Source organism: Thunnus maccoyii, chromosome 24, assembly GCF_910596095.1.
Source record: "Thunnus maccoyii chromosome 24, fThuMac1.1, whole genome shotgun sequence".
Lineage (NCBI taxonomy): Eukaryota > Metazoa > Chordata > Actinopteri > Scombriformes > Scombridae > Thunnus > Thunnus maccoyii.
The window spans coordinates 13,738,872-13,756,206 of NC_056556.1; the positions used below are offsets into that span (position 1 = coordinate 13,738,872).

At 40.3% G+C, this 17,335-nt stretch overlaps 1 protein-coding gene across 1 annotated transcript; it reads left to right on the plus strand.

Annotated features, from left to right (window-relative positions):
• The first annotated feature begins 256 nt into the window (after positions 1–256).
• slitrk6 (SLIT and NTRK-like family, member 6) lies at positions 257–16,988 on the plus strand. The gene is made up of 2 exons (XM_042404945.1): positions 257–729; positions 14,063–16,988. Exon 2 carries the CDS (start codon positions 14,078–14,080, stop codon positions 16,613–16,615), a length of 2,538 nt encoding a protein of 845 aa, XP_042260879.1. The 5' UTR covers positions 257–729; positions 14,063–14,077; the 3' UTR covers positions 16,616–16,988.
• Positions 16,989–17,335: the final 347 nt, after the last annotated feature.

Genomic DNA, 17,335 nt, shown 5'->3' on the forward strand with positions numbered 1-17,335 from the left:
AATTAAAATTGTGCCTCTATGTGTGGAAATTATGTGAAAGAGGCCACTAACAATGACGTTGTTCATTTAGAGCGCTGGTTCTTTTAGCCCTAGGCTTTTATTCTGATAAGAATCACCGGAACTCCTCATATGTATTATATTTAGTTTGACGCTGCTTCCCTTTTCTGTAGTCCACCTCCACAGCATGCAAATTAAGGAGCAACTCCAAATACATCGCAGATTGGTTAACTACGCGGAGCGCGCGGGGCTGCGCGAGAGCTGGAGACGGCACGCGCTTTCATTCTTGTAAATGCTTGGTTTAAAAAAGAAAAAAAAAAGCAAGAATAGCCACTTTACTCTCATAACTGTTTGGTTCTGATTGCTCGAACCTGCAACTTAATCATAATTAAGTGTGGTGGGGCTGCGGGAGGAGAGCGGCTCATCATCCCGGGACCGGAGTGAAACCTCATCGCGAGCTCCTCGGGCGCCGGAATAGCTCGTGCGTGACAGCGTTTGAACACTCAACAAAAACTGTGGACCCGAGAGGACAAGTGTGGACTGACGGAGGCTGTGAAGTTTTCTCATGTCAGCCTGTTTTTTTTTTTTTTGGTTTGTTATAAGTAGCCCGGTGGAGCAGAGAGAAAGTGGAGGTTTGTCCCTCTCCAATGCGTCGGTTCCCCGCATCTACTGATGGACTGAGTCCGGTAAAATTTGGAATAGCCTTGCCCTTTTTTCCACCAGTTTTAGTCGGTAAGTCACGAAGCAGAGTCACTAATGCTATTGTTGTACATGCTTTTTTTTTTTTTTTTTTTTTTTAAATTTACTTTGTACTGCATCGTACATTAATGGACCAGGTGGGCTTGCAGTCTGCTGTATTATAAGATAGCCAAGGTAACAAGGAATCCAGGTGTCCATTATGGGCAGGTTCCAACTAGCTGAAGTATGTTATAGAACAGTTTACCTCTCTATTTTTTACCATTTTCTTAAAAATGGACACTCTTGTAAAATGTACAGTATGTGGCCTGACATGTCAGCTGTGTGCAAATTAACAGAAAGCTTAAGACAATTATCCCTAACGTGATTTTACGAGTAGGGAAAGTCTTGTTAAAAAACAACAACAAAAAAAACAAGTGCCTGGACTTGACTGGACCAGTGAGTTTTCCTGAGGGGGCTCAATTACCTGGAGCACACCTGGCTGCATGCCACACACAGTTACTGTATCCTACGGCGCTGTGCAGGTTTATGGAAATGAAGACTGCAATACAGTACCGCTTATTACAGACAGAAAATGCCTAAACTTTGCTTTAAGTGGCTCTATTTTTCTAGACGAACAGACCCCTGAATGGAAAAAAAAAAGCCTAACACAGTATTTCATTATTCTCTGGTCTCCTTTTTGGCATTGACTATAGTTAAATATAGTTGTGGCGTATGCATATTAATAATTACTGTTGGTAGTCACAGGTGTGTTTAATGGGGACTGCATCACCATTTCTAGCAAACCTCAGCCAATCAGAAAGCAGGCTGTTTGATCAGAAGAGAAAAATTGTCTGCCACAGTCAGTCTCATTTAAAAGCGTCAGTACTGTTAAAATGAAGCCCACGTACTGCCATACTGCACATCCTGACTGATTAAATAAATCTTTACTGCATTCAAGCCTAATTTAATTGGTTTGCACTTTGTCCTGTAGGACTGCATTTTTTTTGTACCGTTTGAGGGTGAAGTTATAGTCCTATTAAGTGCAAGTTAATGAAGGAAAGGATGTTTAATTAGCTCAAAGTAGTGAATTGCATAATTGAGTTTGGATCCCAATTTTTTGCTTGGGTGAATCAATGGTTAATAATCTAACAGCTTAGTTATTATCACTGTACTATGAGTGTATGGACTGCCAATGTTTAATGTGCCTGAATAACTTCATTATTGATTGATCGTTTTTTGAAGACAGACAAGTGAGCCTATGTGGATTAATTTAGCAAATTAGGAAAAACTGAGCATTATCTATACGATTGATTATGAATGATGTCATTATGAATTTAAAATGACACATCTCCACCGTTTCTTTTGGCTTTGAGGGCTCGGTTGCTCAACCAATTATTATCTAACCACAGGAAATTCTTCAAAAAAATAACTCAGTGTTTACTTGTACATCAGGTGGTGCATTGGTGGTTAGATAACCATTGAACAAATTGCTTGTAATGAAGGGAAACACAGAAGTGTGTTTGGGTAGTTGTTGTTGTACTGTGTGAAGTACCCAAGGGAAATTGTTCTGACCAGTGTGAGTACTCTGCAGTTTTAAGAGCATCAGCTCAGGGCTAGAACTGGGATGGAGGCATTGTGAAACTTCATTAAAGCACACTATTTTCAGGCCGACAAAGCCTGCAGATATACTGGAGAGCCTCTGCTACTCTAAGACGTGGAGAAAGTAGGCAGCACTAGCCCACAGAATATTGAATCAGTCAAAAAAAAAAAAGAAGGTTGGAATAAGGGGCAAGGGAGTTGAACTATCTCTTGCCTCTTGAGTGGGTGGATGTCATAATTATAATTTCTCCAGGATTGCGGTGGAGGGCCGCGGGGCACTGGCAGAATCTCTGCAGATATGTGGGTGTAGTGGTGGTGTCGACCCTGTAGGGCAAGCCACATCACTTCCAATACAGAGGAAAAAAGGGACAAGTCCCACCATAATTGGTGCCTGAGAACACTGCAGGGCACTCCGAGAAGTTGATAGACGGTTAGAGCGCACACTCGCACATAAACAAGGCTGAGGGCACACGCACGAGCGCAAAATACACACTCGCACGCATGCACGCTAAAGCAATAGAGTGTAAGGAGGAGGGGAGGGGGGGCTGTAATCTGCTATCCCGTGTCAGGCTGAAATGAAACAACCCATAGCTGGATGCAACAAGTCTCACCATCTCGCCTTTTTTGTCTTAGTCTCCTTCTCATTCTCTGTTACAGCCCCCAGGCAAAAGCAGTCTGACTTGTAAGTATTAGTGGATGCACGCAACTGTTGGTTGGTGACCTCCAAGTGAATGAGGAGAAAAAGTGGGAAAAGATTGAACTCCTCTGCTGCTTGGCTAGGTCCTTGGTGTTTTATGCTTACTGCTAGTGTAAATTAGCGGTATTATAATATATTATAAAAGGCACTCCTGTAAAATGCTTTCTATGTAATTGTCCGACAAGGCATTCTGTATTATTAAAAGTAACTCTCGATGTTTGTGCCAAGTCACTCTTTGTTGTACTGCTGTTGTCCAAGAATGTGTTAGCTCAAACACCTGGAGGGGAAAAACAAAACTCTTTCACTAAAAGATCTTCTTGTTATAAACCTCTCTGTCAAAAGACATGTTGGAAATGGGAGCTTCAGGTCAGTGGATGTCTTACTGGAGTCAATAGAAATCTCACTTTTTTCCCAGTAGGAGCACTGGTGCTCCTTATTAAAAAATTTAGGAGCCCCAGTCCAAATGTAGAAACAGCATTGAAATTCATTTTCAGCACAACAGATTCATATTTTTTTCCTTTTTAGGGTGTGTTGCTGAACATTTTACAGAAATAACAATGCACACCGCAATACGGTTTTGTTTACTTATAAAGTGACAGGTGCTGAGTCTTCTATCTACCTTGCTGAATGCCTTATAAATATTGAAAAACCCGCTGTTTGAAAGTAGCACATGGAATATGATGGGCTGTGGTTAGTGTTCTGATGAAATGCTCAGTGAGCCAATTATTCAGGATGATAAACACCTCACTACCTTTGTTTGAAATGCAACACTCTCTTCTGTTCCATCAATGTCATGCGTGATATGCACACACTACCTACGCCAGACATGCAGTACGTGTTGTGTTGTCTGTAAATGTATTTAATCTTAAGTTTCTGTTATGAGTCTAAGCATTTTAAGGTGCCTGGCAGTAATCCATCAAAAGAACAAATAGGGATTTATGGATGTTGAGGTGTTTCTTTTTTTTTTTTCATTTGACTTTGAAGGCTTTGTTCTTTTAACAGGTTTAAACAGGAGCTTTAGAATGCTGTCCAGCTTCTTAACTGCCCGCTGTGGCATTCCTACTTAATTGGTCTTGAAAGGTCTTGTTCAGTAAGACGGTGCAGGTCAGCTCAAGTCTCTGTAGTTGTTAAGTCATCAGACACTCAATTAACTCAGCCACAGGACCTGATCTAAAAAAAAAAAAAGAAAAACTGGAGGCCAAAAAAAAAAAACCACAAGATACCTTGAACTAAATCTATTAAAGTTGCTGCTTTAACCACATTTCAACTTTAGCGACTGTTATATTTTGATTTAATGGTAATTGCCTCAGTTTGTGTTTGAGGATGTAGGAGTAATTGACCTATGGACAAAACCTTGATGTGTTTGCCTACTCTAAATACTGCTTTATAAAGCGCATGCCTTTGATCAAATTTTGGGAAAGGTTCTATCAAAAGTTCATACCTCTATTTTTTATATCTCTTTTTTTTGGCAAAACAGAAGCATACATCCTGGTATATGAAAGTGTTTTTTATTATCAACTGTATAGGGCTTTTTTTGTGGATTTGTGTCAGTATCATGCACAAAGTTGCTAACTGATTTCCATCTGCTCATCCATCTTCTAACCAGCTATTTTGTTGAGTATTGCAGAGTAGGATTTAGGAGTCATCTGTGTTTTCTACAAATCAAGTCAGAAGTCCACTCTCTATCTTTTGGACTGTTAAAGGCCACTCTGTCTGAAACTGGCAGTTCTAACAAGTATTATTATTTCCGTTGGTTGTAGACTGAATTTCCCTCAGGCATTTGCTTCAGTCTACTCAGAGTATCAAATGGGTGGAGTTTTAGTTCTACTGTTGGCTCGGCATCATAAAGCAACACACTGATCCCAATATGACACTGAAATGAATTATGGAAGTGTCTAGTGAATAAATAGGGAGAGGGCAGAGCTCAGAGAAAATCAGAATTGGGGGTATAAATGATCCAACCAGTGATTTTCTGGCAGAGGTAAAACTTGCAAGTGCACGTTTCTCAAACAGGAAGATAGTCCGTGACTGTGCTAATCTTCTGTCCTGTTTATTAGTTTTCTTCAACACAGAGCTAAGGGAATTTTGGATATATTTTTTGCTTGGTTCGCTGAAAGCTAATCCTCTAGACTGAAAGCTGGTGATTGTCTTATTTATTCTTTTTTTTTATTCTTTTCATGGACATGCATTGGGTCCACAAATTCAAATATTCCAACTCTATTCAAATTTTAAAAATGTGCATCTACTTATAACTTGTCAAATGTGTATGTAGCACTGCACACTAACCCAGCTATTGTATTTTATCTACATTTTTTCTTTTATAAAACATATTTCTTCACTAATTGTCTTTTAAATGAATTCTGCTCAGCTGTTAGTAATGACTACATCCACTGGCAGATGTGATCATAAAAAACAGCTTATGACTTTATGGTAGTTTGTCCAATTAGTAAACTCAGCAGGATTTTGTTGAAAAACTGTAAGCATACAGTATAGGACCAATTATCTTAACAACTAATTATCTGCCAAATAAGGATGCCACAAACAGCAGAAATACATGCATGGTAGTGTAATCTAAATAAAACAGATGGTACTCAATTTGGATAATATAATATATTAATGTAAGTTGATCTTTAGGCATGTAAGTGTGCATGTCATACGTAAGTGTGTACAATGCTATGCTTTGATTAACCTGTCAGTCCTGTACCCACAGTGCTGTTTCACAGACACTACACAGTATTTCCTAGATGTATATTGTTTATCCTCAGTAAGCAGACTGAAGTCTTGTATCAGACAGCAGATCTACACCTATTTACAGAGTGAATCATAAGACTGTCATTACCATTACCCTGTGGCCTTTAACTGAGAGTAGGTATGCCATTTAAATGGCCAATTCAAACAGCTGAGAACAGATAAAGACTGAAGAGACTTAAGTTGACAATGTAAAACATCTGCTAACTTAAGGTGGAACATGAATACTCCATACTTGCTTGACTCAACTTTACAAAACTTTAATATAAGCACCAAAACTATATTACTGTGCAACAATCATAAGAATTTATTTTTTCCTATATTTGCTTTGCTTGTGAGGTGCAAGACCTTGCAGATACAGCTGCATCTGTATTGAGTATTCTGTATGAATTTATCTACAATTTTCCAGTCCTGCTGGGCAGTGATGAGTCACTCCTGAATAGAGTGTGTCCCTTTTTTTTTTTTTTTTAAAGCGGCAATAATGTACACAGAAAAAAAATATACATCTGTTTGGTGCAGATGTCTTTCCTTACAAAACATACCTTGATGCCACTATACACTAGTGTAATCCGCCTGCTCATTTCTGGAGAACTAATTACTGCGCATTAGTTAAACAGACCATTTGAAATGCAAGCCTGCTAAATCACGCTTGCCAGGGGAGCTCAGCCGCCTTCTCTCCACACACACTCTGTGCTTCTATTATTAGTTCTATCATGCATATGTTCGTTATCAGAAATTAAGGCCCACCAGCAGAGAACAGTAAGTGAAGAGGAGGCTATGCAGTACACAAGGTAGCAAGTGAGAGAAACTCTTTGTACTTGTATAGGTTTATTTTCATGGACTATAGATGTGAGGTTTCTATGTGGAAAGCATCCCAGTATATCAGGCTGCGCTGCATATATCTTAGTATATGATCAGCTGCCAGCTAATACAACTGCTGCATGACATGAGAAAGCACACAGCTGATCTAGCTTCTTAACAGGCCACTGATGATTCTTAAGACGTAACCCTTGTAGCAGCCAACCAAGCATAGGGTATGATCCTCGCTCCCTTGGTCACCAAGGCTGCGTGCTAACAACACCGCCAAAAGGATCTTTGTTTCTGCATGGTAGAGCAGTTGGTGGAGGAACTATGGGTCGACATAGCTTAACGCCTTGATTCCACAGAGCACGGCTGTGTCACGTTCCGGCTGCGACGTAGTTTTGTTCCCTCCTTTACAGGGTGTCATACCCCACTGGGAGACGTGCTGCAGTGCGTCTGGTGGAATCACAAGCATTGACTAGAGTGGCCGCGATCACCTCTGGTGGCCACGTCATAGCTGGAATGCAACGCAGGTGGAATCAAGCCAACTCACATCCAGGTGGAGAATGTGGGGTTGATTTAATTGTTAAAAGCAAACATGTTTGGTCCATTTGGTGTACTTGATGTTATTTTGAGCTGCAAATGGTGCTCAATATTTATTGACATTGGAGATATCTCAAAGGAAAGCAGATGAATAGAAAAACAGACCACTTCAGAAACTTGGGGAAAGTATGCACCATTCTCTGCACTCTTACTTTTACACATACAATTTCTACCTACCTGGAATTTAGTATCATAATGTTTGATCCTTCTTGTGGAGTGCATATTACATTTACATTTTAGCTTTCAGACATGCAGATGACACATCAGTATATTACACACTATTTATACGGTTCTGACAGGAAACCTCGGACTTCAGTGAATTAAAATTTACTCCTTCAACCTCCCCATTGTCAAGACCCATAAATCACCATGACTGCAGTTAGCCTAGCAATGAGGAGGACTGAGGTCATAAAGTGCAAAGAACGAACCGACTGCAGCTTCTTAAAACAAGTTGAAAAGCAAGAAAATTCTATAGTACCCACAAGATATTCATTCAATGTTTTAAAACTCAAATATGGTTGGAAGAATGGCTCTATCTGTCGGGTGCCACTAGGGATAACAAGCCTTTTATACCCGTACATCAAGTTGCCTCACGCTACAGGAAAAGGAATTAGACTTCTGCCTTATGGGCTATATGTGGCTTCAGCATGCTTTACTTACTCTGACAGTGACAAGGACAGAACATGACTACAGCTATGTTCATATTATCTAAAAATAATGTCCTAAACTGTCAACTAGATAGTGTGCACGCTACTCTGTACAGTTCAAATCCAGGTTCATGTTGTGTTGCCACACACTGTATCTGTACTGTGTGTATGTCAATGCACTGCAAAGTATGACAAATATATAGAGGATAAAAATAAGTGGTACTGCAGCGCTCTGATGGTCTGGTGTATGAACCGTGTAAAATCAATGGAAAGCAAAGGCACATGTGCTCTTCAGTAAAGACTGCATGCTCAGTACGACCCTTGTTTTCCAAATGTATATAACGAATACCACTGTCTGCCATGTCAAAATCCAACCCTTTATGTTGATGAAGGGACAGACTGGATAATAAAATAAAAGAAGCAAGATGATGTGTTCGTCAGTTTAAACACAATTGTAATTTCTAGTGAATATATTTAATGGTGCATGCTGTGAGTTTGGCTCATCAGCAAGTCTGGTAATATAGAGTATACAAAGCTCCTTTGCTTATTCACTTACATAGACCAGTGGTGCCAGTTAATCTAATGCCTCAAGTCTAATTATGCCAGTTGGTGGTACACTGGTAGGCAGCCAAGAAGGAGAACTAAAATAACCAGCTGAAGGTGCTACTGTTTGTGGCTGAACTTCCTCTGACTGTCCTGTGAAAGAGGTTAAGTCAAAAGAGACTTCCCTTTGGGGATCAATAGAGTCTAAAAGTTGCACTTGGACCAATTGAACACATCATTGTAAGAGATGTCCAGGCCTGTTTAGTGTTCGCTATCTTTTTAGCATTGAGGACTTATCAGTGAATATAATTAAATATGATCAATATGAGAAGACGGCAGTTTCTCAGAGTTTTCTGCACTGTTGAAGTATCTGTGTGGCATATGAACATGGGTATACATGATTAATCTGTGTGAAAATGCATGCTAAAAACACAGAGGAGAGACCATGTCACTGTGACATGATATTACACGCATGAGGGGGCATTTGATTTCCATGATATTTTGAAGCACTTCACTGCACCGGAACAATACAGTACATCGCTGGCCCAAATAAAGTGTGAACATGGTATTTATGGGTCTGTGAGTGGTCAGAGCCTATTGTGTATGTTAAAGCGCTTGTAGAAGGACTCAAAGCGTGATAAATATTCCACCAGATTTTTCTTCCCCCTGCTGTCTTTCCCTCTTCAGTTCTGTACTAGTGGGGGGTTTTTTCTAACTCATCTCATTTGATGTTGGACGGTGAGTTGGCTTCACTCACATGCATGAGGGGAGATCTCATAGGGCCTCAGTAGATCTCTAATTGAATTGTCTGAACAGCAAGAGATGCACATTTGAATCTGGAAAATAGCACAGCGGAAGTGTAGGACCGGAAGAGCGTTTCATCTCCCACGCCCATCACGCTGAGTTCCATGCTACATTGATTGTCTGAAAAATGGATCAGTTAGAGAAGTCAGTTCGAAATACAGAAGATGGAGTGCATGAGGCTAATGCCTATCCATATCTGCCCTCAGCAGTGTTATCATGCAGCCCGCGATAACATCTGTTAATAGTCTTTGTTTCATTTTGCATTGTCTTTTGAGCCTTCAGGGTCACAGAGGTGAGTGCCTCGGGTACCATGACCACCACCAGACACAAGAACAAGCAAATACAGATAAATGATGACAATGAAATGGCCAAAGATACTCTTGTGTGCAAGGTTGAAGTTATTTTCTGAATAGCACTGTCTAAACAATGCATATTTAATAGGTTTGACAAATTAGATTTCTGTGTGTAATTATATTTCTCCACATTATCTTCTATTGAAAAAAATGGGTTATTGGAGCTCATAGACAATCACATATCCCCATTTTCTGCCCATTATTGGTTTAAAATGGTCATTTCTCTGCTTGCTGTGATGTCCAGGAGTCAAAGTCACTTTAACAGACTTTAACGCTATATACTTAAAATTGCCAATGGGTAAAATTTACCCGTACCCCTGGCTACTGCATGTCTAATACTAAAAAATGTGCTAAAAAGAGCATTAATCGTTTTGTATGACCTTCAAGATTTATTAAGTCTTATTTAAATTACCAAAGTAGCCTAAATACCCCAAATGGACAATAATGAGAAACTTATGGGTGATTTAATGTTGCAACAAAATCGACATGACAATGTCAAGCGAACAATTTCACCTAATCAATTATTAAGTAAGGCAATTCAACAATATGTGAATAAGACAACATCATCAAGAAACTTGAGGTAACCATTAAAGCTTTTTATATATATATATATATATATATATTTATAACATCATAATGCAAATATAGATTTCTCTTTTGGTTCCATTCATGGAAACAGAGTAAGGCAACTTGCAAATTAGACTAAATAGCCTATAAACAATAAATGGTAACATGGCAAAACAAAAACAAATGAATAATTAATTAACTAAAATAAGTTTTACACACAATGTACGTTTGTGAGTAGTCTACATCATCTTCATTTGAACACATCTGATTATACTTGTCCATCAAACACACTTTGAGCAGACATTCAGCACCTTGACTGCATTTGAAGTGTAGCTTCTCTGCGCTTCAGGCACTTGGTGAAGGTTTTTCTGCAGGTCATTCTCCACTGATCTTTTTATAATTTAATAATGACTTGACGTAGTTGTCAGATCACACAATCCAACATATATCGTTGCCTAGCAACTTAGAATGTTTAAACATGAACCACACTAAAATAAATGCGTTTCATATAAGGGGGCGGTTAGAGGTATAAATGCCCGTGTTTTTAATCTGGATTCATCTTCACTATTTTTAACAGTAGGGGGTACTTCACAACATAATTTTAGGAAAAGTCAAAGACTGGGGGACATGAATATTTTATTAAAACATAATAATGTACAATTGAAAAACCGCCATGGGTCAATTTTACCCTATGGTGCTTCTAGTGTTAAAACATTGTAATGTACAAAAACGCTAAAGGGTTCTAGTGTTCAGAATGTGCGAGATTCACAGCCTGAAGGTTTTGACAAGGTGAAACTTCACATTTCTATCATTGTTTTCACACAAATATTGAGTATTTCTAAAAACATAAGCCATATCATAGCACATATAATTTCCTTTTGTTCCAGGTGTGTATCTCCATAATATTTTAATGTATGTATTCGTTACTGGTATGGTAAATTAATGTCACCAAGAAATACATCTAACAATTTCAGTTCAGCAAGATGTATGAAGATGATGTGAAAAATGTCCCTCCAAAATGCAAAATTGCTTTTAGTTCCCAAAAATAACTGTTTACCATCTCAGAGACATTTTTTATACAATAATTTCTATAATTTTCTGTGTACAATTACTGGTTTAGTTAATTACATAATAAGTTACTTGTCATTTTGAAAGATTTTTAAATGGTGTGTCTCTGTATTGTTGTACTGCTGTGCAGTCAGACACAGAGCACTGGATGTCCCCCTAGGTGAAAACATGCAGCCAATTATTCTGTTGTATTCTGTCTGATGTTGCGGTGATTCCCCGTAGAAATTAGTGAGAGGAATTGTTAGTGCATTCAGTTTGTGAACTTGTTTTTCACTCTGTAGGTATGTCATCAGTCATGATATGTATTATTTATTTTCTTTTGGTGAGAGGAGTGTGTGTTTATTTTAATTCTTGTTTCTTTGCTCATGTGATGATAAGCGTTTCATATTCTCTAGTATTCTCTATAGTAGTTTACAGTTTTGTGGAGTGGAGTGAAGAGTTTTAGTCTAGATTTGTTCATGCTGGAAAGTTTAGAGTGACTATGGAGTATATGTCTGAGTACATCAAAGATGCTGGGGATAGTGTCACTTGGTTGTCATCAATAATTTTGACTTTGCCCAACAGCATAAAAAAATGTACTGAGTGAGTGAGAGGCAAAAAACGGGAAAAAGAAAGAAAAGGCAATAGTGAAGCTACGATTTAAGAGATAGGGCTGCACAATATATCATTTCAGCATTGGCATCACAATGTGCGCATATGGAATAGTCACATCGCAGGACACGCAATGTCTCAAACACGTCATGCTACAACTTTTTTGTTGGAAAGGAAAACTTGCAAGGTTCTCATTTTCCGTGACTAATCTACAAGAAAAGTCCAGCTGATATTACATAATTTAGTCCGGGTAAGGGTTCTTGGATACACAGTTTGATCAGTTCATCAATTTATCAAACACTAAAGCAGGCCCCACTAGTCGCCTACCACAACCTGAAAGTGAGCGCTGCCTGTTTTGGTTTGATACACTGATCAAGTGCGCTCTTCCACCAGAGCATATAGCGAACTGATCACTGTGCATGCAGATTCTGCGTATCACCTGCCTGTACATGCACACAATGCCGCTTCTGTCACAGATAATATCACCTGGGTGACGCGTTCAGTTACGTGAGGTGGCTTTTGAGTGCGTTTATTCCCGTTATCAGCGGCACCTTGTCCCAGTGCCAGTTAAAAGTTAAAAAGTTACTGTCAGGGGGCTGGTCTCTGTCCCAATGTAAGAAATGCTTAACACACACAACACATACTCAACACTTGCAGTAGCCAGATCTATCTGTACTTACATCTTGGCAGCATATAGCCTAGATAAATCTGTTTGTTACTGGAGTTTGAGAGTTTTAACATCCTCAGCCGCACCAGGAAGTTGTGTTGTGCATCACCAGAGTGAGTCAATCAACATTCCAAACCACCTATCTGCTTTAGGGCACAGAAAATTGCAACCACCCCTTGAAAAATGCACCCTATGTCTCAGAGAGGTTTCAGTCTCTGACAAACATTGTTTTTCTCCAATTGGCTGAACTAGGCTTGCCTAGTCTTGTTAGAATTAAGCTTTACAGATGCTAATCGGATACTTTAACATGAGCAGCTGTGCCACCCTGTCATCTTTCCATGTCTTATCTCTTTGAAGAATTCTTGAGGATTGAGGATTTCTGAGTTAACTGTGGGTATCTAGTTATCCTTGATTATGGGAAGATGTGTATACTTCTCCACTAATCCCCTGAGGATCATCAAGCCTTTGATCCATTGTGATTTTAGTCAAATGAATGTAATAGATTGAGATGTGGTGCAGAGGCCTCTCATCATCACATTTCAGCAATTCTCTTGTCATTCAAAATGACTTCCAGAGAGTTCGGTTGAACATATTTTCAGTAGACAGTGCTGCGTGAGATGCTTTGGTACACTGCTTGGAGAACATGTTGGAACAAAGCAAGGAAGTCCATTGGATTAACATCAGATTTACAGCAAAATAAATCTGATTGATGAATCTAAGCTCAGTTTGTGATTAATTCACGTTCAGTCCAGTCGAGCGAGAGTTAAATGGTTGCACAATGAAGACACAGCAATTCATTTTCAGTTCCTTGTGTAGAATGCCTTTATTTAAAATGTAGCCTTGACATGGGCTTGAAATGGACTGAACTGACTTCTGCATTTGTATGACTCACACTGAGTCTCTGTTCAGATGGGTCTGTATATAAAGGGCAGAAAAATTGGTCAAATGAAAAAGTTTTGTTTTTTTTTCAAATTTACCATTATCCTACTGTGAGAAACTGGAAAGAGATGCTGTCTTGCTATCATTGCTCAACCTGTGAAATCTATTTACTCATTGGTAAAATGCAGCGTCCATGTAGATACTGTGGATTCTGATGACTGTTTTATATGGATTATTAGCTGCTACACTTGGTTTAACTGCCGTTCCTCAAGTGCACACAGGACGCAACATTGCTAAGTATAAGTATAAAGCCCACACAGACATAAAACATTCATAAGAAAAGAACACATATACTGATAATTTTATGAAGATACATTTAAAACTCAGTCTCATTTTTTTTTTACAGATATAAAGGAGTGTAGAAGAGTGGGCACGTAAACACAGTTTGCCTTTTCCGGTTATATATTTTTCATGCATTTTTACTAAATAAAGACAATTCTTCACTACACAAAGTCTTTCATCCAAGATGAGTGTGACTTCCTGTCATGCATATGATGCACCCATAAATGTCATTTTATGCTATTACACTTTTACAGACACTACAACCAAAGTTCATGTATTGCAACACATGAAACTTGTATGACATTTGTGTCATCTGGGATTGAATATCATTTAACAGTTTCAGACATTAAAACAGAACAATTGTTCAGAACTATGTATGTGTCAACCTTTGCATGACTTGTAAACTATGTACACTTAATGTTCTTTTTTTTTCTTTCTCCCCACCCCTTCTGCCTATGCTTCTGTCCTTTCTTCACAGATATCTCAGACCGAAATGCTGCCCTGTATCATTTTCATCGGCTTGTTTCTCACTGCGGCCCGATCCCAAGATATCCATCCCTCACAGGCATCATCCTCTATTAGTGAGTCTTGTGACTCCTTGTGCTCCTGCGAGGGGAAAGATGGCATCCTTTATCTTAACTGCGAGCAGAGAAACATCAGCAAAATCTCCCAAATCAAAGTCCCGTCAGGTGTGCCCTTCCACCTGAACCTTTACAAAAACGACTTGGTTGAGCTCCGCGCTGAGGAAATGGAAGGGTTTAAGAATGCTCTTTCCCTGCACATCGGGGGTAATAGCATACAAGAGCTGGAACCAGGGGTCTTTAGCACTCTCGGTTCACTGAAAAAACTCCACATAAATAGCAATTTCCTCGTCACTCTGAAAGAGGACACTTTTCAAGGCCTGGTGAATTTGGAGTTCCTCCAAGCTGACACAAATTTCATTCGGGTCATTGAGCCGGGAGCTTTCAACAAACTGATCCGCCTCAAGGTCCTCATCCTCAATGATAATTCCATTGGGTTTTTACCCAGCAACATTTTCCGGTTCGTGCCCCTCACCCACCTGGACTTACGTGGCAACAAGCTCCAGACGCTGCCTTATGTCGGGTTTTTGGAGCACATCGGACGGATAATGGAACTTCTCCTCGAGGATAATGATTGGGTCTGTGACTGTGATATTTTACATTTAAAAATCTGGATGGAGAACATGAGGGCCCAGTCAGCTATCGGGGATGTGATCTGCAGCACGCCACACCACCTTAAGGGGACAATTCTAGCTAAAGTCAAGCGGGATGTTCTCTGCCCATCCCATGCAGACATTAACCTGGAGGAGCCGTCAAAGTCACTGGATATGGTTGTTACTCCCTCATCCAAAGTATCTCAGATTCCCAAGTTGATCAACGCCAAAGATGACGCCAAGGCACCAACGCCATCTCACATTCCCGGCAGTCCTTGTGTGGAACACTGTTCTTGTCACAATCACCCTGTGGCTGGGTTTTTGATGCATTGTCAGGACCGGGGAATTCAAAAGGTTTCAGATATCGGAATACTTCAGCAAAGTCCCACTAAACTGGTCATGACAGGAAATATGATTCAAAAACTCTTGAAATATGATTTTGTCACATACGATAGCTTAGAATTGCTCAACTTGGCAAACAACAGAATTGATTACATTGACAATGAAACTTTCCTCAGCTTGAGCAGTTTGAAAAAACTGTATTTGAATGGCAACAGAATTGAAAAACTGTTCTCCACAATGTTTGTGGGACTCCACAACCTTGAATACCTGTATCTGGAATACAACCTTATCAAAGAGATTGCTCCAGGCACATTTAATCCCCTGCCAAACCTGAAGCTGTTGTCATTAAATAACAACCTGCTCAGCTCCCTTCCAGCACAGATATTTCGCAATGTGCCCCTCACCAAATTAAACCTGAGGAAAAATCTACTTATGCACCTGCCAGTGAGCAATGTGCTTGATCAACTCGACTCACTAGAGCAGATTTATTTAGAGGACAACCCCTGGGACTGCAGCTGTGACTTGCTCAGCCTCAAACAATGGGTAGAGAAACTCAGAAAGGACACAGTGGTGGGCTCCATTTTGTGTCACACCCCAAAGAAAGTGATGCAGGCTGAGCTGAGAAGCCTTCGTCATGAGGTGCTCTGTCCCGGTTTAGGGACCTATTACTCTTTGCCCCCAGGTGGGGAGGAAAGTGTGACAGCTACGCTGGGGCCTGACAGCGCTGGCAGGGGTTTGCTCAGCTCACTTACAGAGACCGTCCCACTCTCTGTGCTCATCTTAAGCCTTCTTGTTTTTGTCCTCATGATTATATTCTGCTCAGCCGGGTTGGTGGTGTTTGTGGTACACCGTCGGCGGCGGAGGGCAAAGAAAAAAGCAGCAGAGGAGCAGCCCAGAGAAAACACCAGCAGCAGTCCCATTCACTTACATTACAGCATGTACGGGCAGAAAACTACACACCACACTCTGACACAAAGAACAGGCTCTGCCACTCTGTATGAGGAGAGATCACACAGTCCCATTGTGCAGATCTGTCGCAACCCCACCTACTGCTCCCAGCACAAGGAGCACGACGCAGATTTGGATTACAGCCTCGACGAACCCAGCGCCAAGCATCACGTCTGCCGGAGTATCATGGAGAAGGAGAACACTTCTCCGCTCACGGGAAACCCCAGCTCAAAGTTCAGACCCATGACAGGAGAGTGCCCCGCAGAGTTCGTCACTCTCGGGAATCCCAACTCCTTGTACAGGAACATTCTGGAGAGGGAGAAGGAGCTTCAGCAGCTTGGAATAACAGAGTACCTTAGGAAAAACATGCCCCAGCTTCAGTCTGCTGTGGACATGCAGGTCCCGGGGCACCAGGAGGAGTTAAAGCTAATGGAGACAATTATGTACTCAAGACCACGTAAGGTCATGCTTGAGCAAACTAAGAATGAGTACTTTGAACTTAAGGCTAACTTGCATAGTGAGCCAGACTACTTGGAGGTTCTGGAGCATCAAACTGCATTTAACTGAGCTTAAGCTGAAAAAAATAAAATAAACAACGATATATATTATGTTTTGAACCAAGTGCCTTGTCCTGTTTGCCCTCTTGTACTTTCCACAGTGTGAAATATGTATCATGGGCACATCACTTTAAGTTTAATTGTAGCACAGAATGTAACTGGTTTATTCTTTAGTTACCTTTTATCTATTGACAGCCATGTTATGTAGCCGGTGAAAGGTGTAATATTTTTGGCCAAATATAAAGTTAAGAAGCTATCACCGTCTGTTAAGCAGGCCTGCATTGAAACCCACTTTGAAATCCACTCAATCAGCTTTTTATGATTGATTAAATTTCCATGGTGCACTGCCCCCAAATGAATTGATCTGCACAGCACATGCCCCACCCCACCCCCCCCCCCCCCGACATCTTGACAAGATAAAGCAGATGTTTCGAAAGAAGTGAGTGAATTTCAATCACCACTTGACCCAGAATCGCTGTTTAATCAGTCTATCCTGACTCTGGGTATGACCTGATTACACCCTCTGTCAACATAAGCCAGCTGGAATGCTGCAACTAGAATGCTCATTGTGCCGTAGAGTCAGCCAAAAGCCAACTGAACACTGGAAAACAGTGATAGGAGTATTGTTTTACTGCTTTTCTCCTGTCAGTTCTTTTGAATGACCCAATACACTGGAGAGTTGCAGTTATAGGACCTTTATTTATTTTTATACAAACTGGTGATATTCACA